The sequence below is a fragment of the Ranitomeya imitator genome, chromosome 6 (assembly GCF_032444005.1).
Source record: "Ranitomeya imitator isolate aRanImi1 chromosome 6, aRanImi1.pri, whole genome shotgun sequence".
NCBI classification, from domain to species: Eukaryota; Metazoa; Chordata; class Amphibia; order Anura; family Dendrobatidae; genus Ranitomeya; species Ranitomeya imitator.
Genome location: NC_091287.1, coordinates 492023312 through 492033602, shown reverse-complemented (window position 1 = coordinate 492033602; position 10291 = coordinate 492023312). Strand labels below are relative to the sequence as shown.

Genomic DNA, 10291 nt, shown 5'->3' with positions numbered 1-10291 from the left:
GAATAGATACAATGTGCGGCACAATCTCCGCAGAATGTACGTTATGTAATACCAGGTGCTGCCACCCTGTGGAGATATTTGGGAACAGCACTCAGCTACTATTACTAGAGGCAAGCAGGCCTAACATGCAAAGAAAATTACTAAATGTAAATGGAAGCTGAGAGGACACTGGTGGCTTTACATCGCCCAGTACAAGGGCGCACAGAGCTTCTAGGCAGCAGAAAATGGTATCTAATCTGCTGTTGGTGTAGTGGTGGCTGCTCCTGAACGAATGCTCTCTGCATTTTTGTTTCTCCTCCCCCATCCCTGGCTATGTTTCTGATAAAAGGTTTTTAACCCTTGCTGTTATTTTGTCCTTACTTGAGGCCGTAGTCACACCTTTTTTCTGGCAATCAAAAACATGCCATTTTAAAGCAGAAGCTTAAAAGAAAACTTTCCTTTTCTCCAGAGTTTTGTAAACCTGAAGCTATGTTTTTATTGTTATTGTCTGAACAATTTTTTTCCTGTCATTTCCCAGATTATTTGAACTCAAGCAATTAAGAAAATGTTGTATTTTTTCCCCAGTGAAAACACTTTTCAAAATAGGCAAATGTTGCCCAAGAATCAATCTTTGTAGCCTTCTATTGTTACAGCGCCATTTATGTCATGGCGCATTACATGTAAAAAGGGGTGTGTGTGTGTATATATGTATATATATATATATATATATATATATATATATATATATATATATATATTATATAATATAAACAAGGACAATAATCTTAAACAATAGAAGTCACGACTGGTTCATGAGGTGAGACGATCCTGCCCACGAGGGCTCACAATCTACTTCTATTATAAGTATTTATACTACTTACATAGCGTCATTAATTTCCACTGGGCTTTATAGACATCATTGTCCCCACTGGGGCTCAAATTGTATATTGCCTATCACCATGTCTTGGAATGTGGGAGGAAACCGGAGAACCAGGAGAAAACCCACGCAAACACGGGAAGAACATACAAACTCCTTGCAGGTGTCTTGTGGTGGGATTTGAACTCAGGACTCCAGTATTTCTCATAGGTGCCCATGTGCTGTTCTAGTAGGTCAATAAATAAATGGACAAGTAAATAACTTTTCAGTGTTAAAATTTTTATTACAAAGCATGTAATAATTTATAACTTCACATAATGACATCAGATATAATTACAAAAAAAAAAAAACGTGGAAAATATTCCAGGGCAGATGAAGCTGGAGATTTTTTTTTTTTTTAACGAGCATCAAAAACAACCACTGAAAATTCATTAAGGAAAAGTAACCTAATAAAGGACAAAATATGATGTACAATAACAAATTGTATTGTGGTACCGTGTTAGCCAGAAAAATCGATGTGAATACTTTTCTGCCCAATGATGACAGAAGTATTCTGGGAGTGATACCTTTATTAGCTAACCAGAAAATAATATGTTTGCAAGCTTTCAGAGCACAGTGGCTCCTTCTTCAGGCAAGATTATTTTGCCTGAAGAAGGAGCCACTGTGCTCTGAAAGCTTGCAAACATATTTTCTGGTTAGCCAATAAAGGTATCACTCCTAGAATACTTCTGTCATCATTGGGCAGAAAAGTATTCACAAAGGACCAAATAGAAATAGCTACAAGTTGTAGTGCCAACGCCACCCAAAAACTCCCCCAGCGCGCATAATACGGCATCCTCAAATAGAGGTTTACTAGGCTGCAGAATTTACCATCAAATTAATGGCCGCTGTTCTTGCAGCTAAGGCTATATTCACACAGTTTTTTGGGGAATCAGAATAGATTCAAAATCATTTGGTAAACTCTTCCTATTTATGTCTATGGGAAATCTATGTTGATTATCCCCTTTCTGACCTCGGATGGGATAGTATGTCCAACGTCAGAACCCCCGCTTTGATGCAGAGCTCCGGCGGTGAGCCCGCATCAAAGCTGGGACATGTCAGCTGACATGTGCCCGCAATAGCGGCAGGTGAAATCGCAATTCACCCGCTGCTATTAACTAGTTAAATGCCGCTGTCAAACGATGACAGTGGCATTTAACTAGCGCTTCCGGCCGGAAATGAGCGCATCGCTGACCCCCGTCTCATGATCGGGGGTCAGCGGCGATGCTTCTGCATAGTAACCATAGAGGTCTTTGAGACCTCTATGGTTACCGATCCCCAGGAGCTGTGAGCGCCACCCTGTGGCTGGTGCTCATAGCACACCTGCATTTCTGCTGCATAGCAGCGATCTGATGATCGCTGCTATGTAGCAGAGGCAAAAAAAAAAAAAAAAAAAGGTTAAAAAAAATTAAAAAAAGTGAAAAAAAAAAAAAAAAAAATATATATATATATATATATATATATATATATATATATATATATATATATATATATATATATATATATATAAAAAGTTTAAATCACCCCCATTTCGCCCCATTCAAAATAAATAAAATAAAAAAAATTAAAAAAAATCAAACCTACACATATTTGGTATCGCAGCGTTCAGAATCGCTCGATCTATCAATAAAAAAAAAGTATTAACCTGATCACTAAGCAGCGTAGCAAGATAAAAATCAAAACGCCAGAATTACTTTTTTTGGTCGCCACAACATTGCATTAAAATGCAATAACGGGCGATCAAAAAAAACGCATCTGCACCAAAATAGTATCATTAATAACGCCAGCTCGGCACTCAAAAAATAAGCCCTCAACCGACCCCAGATCATGAAAAATGGAGACGCTACGGGTATCGGAAAATGGCGCAATTTTTCTTTGCTAAATAAAAAAAAGTTTGGAATTTTTTTTCACCGCTTAGATAAAAAATAACCTAGTCATGTTAGGTGTCTATGAACTCGTAATGACCTGGAGAATCATAATGGCAGGTCAGTTTTAGCATTTAGTGAACCTAGCAAAAAAGCCAAACAAAAAACAAGTGTGGGATTGCACTTTTTTTGCAATTTCACCGCACTTGGAATTTTTTTCCCGTTTTCTAGTACACGACCTGCTAAAACCAATGAGGATATCGTTCAAAAGTACAACTCGTCCCGCAAAAAATAAGCCCTCACATGGCCAAATTGACGGAAAAATAAAAAAAATTATGGCTCTGGGAAGGAGGGGAGCGAAAAACGAACACGGAAAATCCCAAGGTTATGAAGGGGTTATTTGAAAAAAAAAAAAAAAAAAAAAAAAGGTTTTGAAAAATAAATAAATAAAGTGCACGTCACTGAAAGAAACCTCTCCAAACTAGGTACTGTCCAATGAAGAGGCTGTGGAAAATGCTTCAGGAGAAGCAATTCCTATTTGTTTTTTTTTAATACTTAAAAAAAAAAATTATAAATTATATAATACAATATATATATAATATATATATGTGAACATAGTTGAAAATTGTGGTACTAACCGCAATGTAGTGTAGCCAATTAACGTTCCATTTATAAAAAACCTCACCTACTACGACTGGGAGAGATTTCTTACCCATTGTACCTTATATACACCAAACAAAGGGGTTGCCCACTACACAGGCAACTTATATTCCCCATTATAAAATAGTCACAGCTATATTCACCTCCTCTGCAGGCGCTATTCCAGCAATGACAGCACAAGCTCTCCCAGGGGGTCGCATGATGCCGTTTTGCCACACAATCTCTGCAGCCTCTTTTGTGGCAAAACAGCATCACGCAAGCCCCAGGGAGCCAAAGATGACATGGGTGGAACGATGCTAACACCAAAGGCTAGAATAGGCTGTTATCTTACAATGGGGAATATAGCAATTCACAGTAATCAGAGTAGTGGACAAGCCGTTTAATATATATATTTTCAATAACCTATGGGAAAATCAATCTGACTGGGTTAAGACCAGTTTCAGAAGACCAATGTTTATTTAAAAAAAAGAAAAATCAGGCGAATCAAACCTGCAAACTGACTGTGCATCGCAGATGGGTGTAGGAACTGCCTGGATCATGTGAACCATTACACTGAACTGCATTGTTAAAGGATACATCTCTTTGTTCTTTTCTTATACATAATTCTGTAGCCACATTCTCGACATCTGATCGGATCTCTGGCTTTTATTTCATTTTCTGTGTGACATTCTATTAGAAAAAAGGAAATAGCAGAAAGAAAATAATAATTAAAAAAAAAAAAGCAGCAATCAGATACAAGTACACTGCAAAACCAATCTCTGAGGCAAAGGAATCCATGAAGGATTGATTTTGACATAAGTATTACAAATTACACAAATTCAAAAAAATAAAAGTATGAAAATCGACATGGACACAATAACGTGTTGTCTGTGATTGTCCTCATGTCCTTCCACCCCTCCTCTTTTCTAATACCTGGGTAAAAACATGCAAATAATCAAAGATCAAACGTGGAACGGTGAGAATTGTGTCTCTCCCAAAGACTTCATGGAGCTACTATTTAAAGTGCTTGTGTCTTAAATGTTTCGGAAATATTAATAGCCAAGAAGAAAATGCACCCCCCCCCCCACTGACTGTCTATAGACTGCTGGAGAAAGCCTCACACTGCTCTCTGGATAATAACCAGCCAGGTCAGTAATCTGTGACCGCTGCATGCGAGCCCTGAGGCTCATCTCCCAGCTCTTGTGTGTAGTCGGGAGGTAAGGAGATTTGTGTGGTTCCGATCCAGCTTTCACAGATTATGGACCTGGCCGATGGACTGGAGTCCTGCAAATAGATTCTGTCATCTGTACTAATAAACCTTTATAACCATTAAATATATAGACATTTATTAGCCCCTTCTCATGTACATGACACGTCAAGTGTGGTTGTATGCAGCGGGGGCTCAGGAGCCGATTTGTACAACCGTCACTTGCCTCTAACGATAGAGACCTGAGCTAACTCAATTCTCTGATGTTTAACTGCTTAAAAAGGACGGTCCGCACCGAATGACTGTTCAAACCAAGCACGGGCGCTCGGTGCACCCTTGGAGAGGCCAATCGTTTGTATACTCCTTCCCATCTATCTCCACCATCCTCTGTCGTTATGAAGCCAGAGCTGTCAAAGAAAAGGAGTGTGCTAGAAGGAAAACAAGGAGGCGGGAAGGTGTATGGGAACGTTTGGCCCAGCCATGGTGCACACAGAGCATGTGCTTGGTTTGAACAGTCTGTGCTGACTGAGTCCCTTTAAAAATATTTTGTCAATCTCTGACAGCAGCAGTTAAAGGGATTTTCTGGTTTAAAAAAAAAAAAAAAAAAACCACAACCTGTTCCCCCCAACTGCAATTCAAAAAAATAAAATATTCTGTACTTTACTCACCCTCGCCAGGTCCAGCTCTCATTCTCAATTCCTGCTTCCGGTGTCTGTTCTGGCCTGCAGTGCTGGCGTCACCTGAACAGCTCTGCTCGTGTTGACAGCATGAGCAGCTGACAGTCACTGACTGGCTGCAGCGCTGCTGACATGACATCAGCACTGCAGAAGATACACCGGTAGCAGAAATCTGTGCTGGACCCAGGGAGATTAAACCAAACTGCAACCAGGAGACACAGGGCTTTCTAAAATTGCAAAACCCCTATAAATGGAGAGATCACGTCACACGACTGCCCCCAAAGCATCTGCAGGACGCCTGAGGCCTATAGCAGTACTGAGAACAAGTGGCACAAGCCCCTGCAGGGACTAAAAAAAAATGAATATTTTTATCAACAGTTCCGGAAAAGGGAAGATGAAACTGAAGGGGGGAAAAAAAAGAAAACTTCAGTGATGAAGGGGTTAATACCCCAGGCTAAATGACGTCATTTCGTGCCCCTCATAAACATGTAAACACATGATCCCGGGAGAGCCCCCTCTTCTCACCTCCACATATGTAGATCATAGGCTGCTGCTTCGGTGGCGGGGCGTCCTTCTGGGCCTCCATATCTAGCCTACAATACAAGAACAAGAAGGGTCGTCCACCATACTGACGAGACACGGACCACAAGATGTACAACACGGGACAAAGCGACATAAACACTGCGCGTACCGGAGACTACGGCGCTCACAGCCCAACGTGCGCTCCAAGAGGACTCGGTCGCAAAGTTATGACGTACACGGTAATGGACACTGTACAGGGCGCGCTCATCACTGACGTCACTGTTTGGGCGGAAGTGCCGCGGTGGCCATTTTTGTTGTGGGTAGAATTAAGTTTCTACTGGAAACTTTATTTTAAGGGTGTTGAGAATTCACTGGACGTTGGTCAGCAAGTGTGTGCGTTTATTACGTAGCAGTATACAGACTGCGCGGCTCACAAGTATATGTAGCTTTCTATTTACAGCATGTGGCTGTAAACTGTAAGAAAGGCTTAGAGCTCCTGAGATCACCCCTTCAGTCTGTGACTGCTACACCCTTCAGTGTAGGATTAAATGTACTGCACCGGAGTCATAAAACTGTCTAACAGAAACCCGGTTGCCCATAGCAACCAATGACAGTTCAGCTTTCATTCTCTGCTGTGCTTTTAAAAAATAAAAGCTGTGCTGTGATTGGTTGCAAAATAAACCTAATATATGAATATAACACCTCAACGGTAGCCGGAGCACCTTCTCATACAGTGCATACTTTTAAGGCAAGTTCCCACAATGAGTCTTCGACCCTAAGTATTTTCACTGAGCAAAAAAAAAAAACACAGCGACTTACTGTTCCCGCAAAGTGGATGGGATTTATAGAAATCTCCTTCCCACTGTGCGTACACTTACCCGCGGTGCGCGTTTCAGACTGTAGTAAGTCAATTACTTATGCTGTATAGGATATTCAAGATGCCGACAATTCCGCGCTCCTCCAAAATCAGGCAAGGGAATCACAGAGTTCAGAAGAGTTGCATACTTTATTCAGGGCTATACAACTACGCGTTTTGTGGACGTCCTGTGCACCTCATTGGCTCTGTACCTGAGGAAGTGGACAGGACGTTCACGAAAAGCGTAGTTGTATAGCCCTGAATAAAGTATGCAACTCTTCTGAACTCTGTGATTCCCTTGCCTGATTTTGGAGGAGCGCGGAATTGTCGGCATCTTGAATATCCTATCCAGAATTTCTTGAAGATCCTTCGCAGGTGCATTGCCATTTGTAGGCCTCCTATCATACTTACTATAGGTGTTGTGCGTATTCACAACGTGGAAAGGTGAGAATTTTACCTTGCAGTAAACTAATTGTTATTTTGGTAACTGCGCTATTGCGCCCTTGTCTTTACCGTTTCTAATCTCTTATGCTGTTACTCTTGAGTTTTATCTGCAAATTTTCCCACAGAATTGCACTAACTGCAGAAAATCCACAGGTAAAAAAAAAAGTATGCATTTTTAGTGCGTTTCCACTGTGGAAGCACAATAAGGGCAGTCTCACACGTCCAGATAATTCAGGTACCGGAAAAATCGGTACCGGAATTATCCGTGTGCTGGTGCGTTTCTGTGGCACATCAGTGTGGCACACGTGTGCTGCCCATGTGCCCACTGGGTACCACACGCACCGTGCAGGAGACAGCGCCAAAGTTTAGCGCTGTCCCCTGCATCTGGTTCTGAAGCCGCGATTCATATCTTCCCTGCAGCAGCGTTTGCTGTAGAGAAGATATGAATAATCGTGTTTAAAATAAAGATCCATGACCGCCGATTACAGTCATGAATATGCGGCTCCACCTCCCATAGGGGTGGAGCTGCATATTCATTACTGTAAATGAGCGGCCCCACGTGACCGCTCATACAGTAGAAGGTGCGGCCAGAAAAGGAAGCAGCGCCAGCCAGCGAGGGAGCCGGGTGAGTATTTTAATAACAGCAGGGGGGGAAAGGGGGGGGAAGGGGGTGTCATGGATCTTTATTTTAAACACGATTATTCATATCTTCTCTACAGCAAACGCTGCTGCAGGGAAGATATGAATCGCGGCTTCAGCACCAGATGCAGGGGACAGCGCTAAACTTTCCTGCCAACAATCAGCTGTACATACGCCACATGTGCACATACCTTTAGGGTATGTGCACACATATTTTGGAGCTCTGCGGATTTTTCCGCAGTGAATTTGAGAAATCCTCAGGTAAAAGGCACTGCGTTTTACCTGCGGATTTACCGCGGTTTTTATGCGGATTCCACCTGCGGTTTTACACCTGCGGATTCCTATTGTGGAGCAGGTGTAAACCGCAGCGGAATGCGCACAAAGAATTGACATGCTGCGGAATGTAACCGGTAGCGTTTCCGCACATTTTTTCCCGAGTATGTGCACTGCGAATTGCAGTTTCCATAGGTTTATATTGTACTGTAAACGCATGGAAAGCTGCTGCGGACCCGCAGCTGCAGATCCGCTTCGGATCCGCAGCAAAATCCGCAACGTGTGCACATAGCCTTAGGCTCTGTGCACACAGTGAGTTTTTGACACTGCGAATTTTCCCTGTATCAAAAACACAGCATCTTACAGTTCCAGCCAAGTGGATGGGATTTAGGGCTCACACTCATTTGTGCAAGAAATGGACAAGTGCAATCCGGTAAAAAAAAAAAAAAAAAAAAAAATCGGATTGCACTCGGACCAATGTTATTCAATGGGTGACATCTCATCTGCTGAAATCGGACTGAGAAAAAAATTGCAGCATGCTGCGATTTGCTGCGTATCTCGCACAAGACTCGCTAATGCAAGTCAATGGGTGCAAGAAAAAAAAAATCGCATGGCATACGGACCATCCGTATGCCGTCCGTTTTTTACAGATACCTTACCATTCTGTGGCATAGAACAGTGTACATGGTCCTGTAAATGATTGTAGAAAAATAGTTGCAGAGAAAAAAAGAGCATTGCATACAGATGTCATGTGAGAAAAATCGCATTGTATTCGCATGACACTTGTCTGTTTTTTTCGGTCCAGATTACGGACTGTTTTTTTTTTTCTCGCAAATGGGTATGAGTCCATATAGAAATCTCCTGCCCACTACGCTACTTGTTTGAGTTTTTTTTTACGCAGCGTAAACTGACCTGAAAACCACAACGTCATTTTTATCTTGTGGGTCCACTGAGTTTTATTTGCAGATTCCTCCCATTGACTTACATTAGGTGCAGAAACTCTGGAGGTAAAAAACACAGTTGCGTTTTTTTGTGCGTTTCTGCAGCAGAAACACATAAAAACCACATGTAACCCCACACATTACTATTTCAATAAAATTGTCAAAAGCAAAACATGACATACCAAGAAAAGTCAAACACGATAAAAATTCATGTTAAAAAAAAACGTACTAAAAAATACAAGCAACCAAATTTACATAAAACTCACTAAGGCCACATTAAGGGTATGTGCACACGTTGCGGTTTTTGCTGCGGATCCGCAGCGGATTTGACGCTGCGGATCCGCAGCAGTTTTCCATGCGGTGTACAGTACAATGTTAACCTATGGAAAACAAAAACCGCAGTGCACATGCTGCGGAAAATTCCGCGCGGAAACGCTGCGGGAAAAAAAGAAGTAGCATGTCACTTCTTTCTGCGGATTCCGCAGCGGTTTTCAACCTGCACCAATAGGAAAGTGCAGTTGAAAACCCGCAGAGGAATCCGCAGAAGAAACCGCGTGAAAATCCGCAGTGAAAACCCCAGTGATTTTGCACTGCGGATTTTCCAAATCCGTTGCGGAAAAATCCGCAGCAAAATCTGCAACGTGTGCACATACCCTTATACGTTCAGTATTCTACATCAGTATTTGTAAGCCAAAACCAGGAGTGGAACAATTAGAGGAAAAGTATAATAGAAACATATGCACCACTTCTGTATTTATCACCCACTCCTGGTTTTGGCTTGCAAATACTGATGTAAAATACTGACCAAATACTGATAGTGTGACCGCAGCCTTACTGTTGCCAAAAGCTCATGATGGCAGCGTAGTGCACATTGAGCTGTGGTTTTCTTGTTTTTTTTTTTCCCCTGTTTCTTTTCCTGCTTGAGAAGTGTCTGCCTGAAGATAAGCACTAATTTAAAAGAAAAATGTTCAAAAACAGTGTTAAAAAAAAAGTACCAAAAATGCTTAACGTTCTTTGCCTTGCATGATCCTACCTTTTCAGGATGCTATAGTACTATGCTATAGTTTATTCCTTTCTGTACCGAAAGGAAGGCACCAGGGTCTTGTCATGTGACCTGTGATACTTACAAATGTGAAACCAGGATAATTAGTAATGCCAGGCTAATTAGTAATTCCAGGTTGTTGATGCCTCACTTTCCTAGATTGTTGGCTCAGGGGTAGATTCTGTTTTATTTGCTGGGGAAGACTTCAGGTGACACAAAGCCTATGGATATGCAGGTCGGCAAACCTCACATTTATATTGTCTGATTGAGTAAATGCAGATGTCTTGGGTG

At 41.7% G+C, this 10291-nt stretch overlaps 1 protein-coding gene across 1 annotated transcript; it reads right to left on the bottom strand.

Annotated features, from left to right (window-relative positions):
- Positions 1-1114: 1114 nt before the first annotated feature.
- POLR2K (RNA polymerase II, I and III subunit K) lies at positions 1115-6067 on the bottom strand. The gene is made up of 4 exons (XM_069728982.1): positions 5975-6067; positions 5809-5876; positions 3997-4089; positions 1115-1276 (listed from the first exon to the last, which is right to left on the bottom strand). The coding sequence occupies exons 2-4, from the start codon at positions 5867-5869 to the stop codon at positions 1254-1256; spliced, it is 177 nt and encodes a 58-aa protein (XP_069585083.1). The 5' UTR covers positions 5870-5876; positions 5975-6067; the 3' UTR covers positions 1115-1253.
- Positions 6068-10291: the final 4224 nt, after the last annotated feature.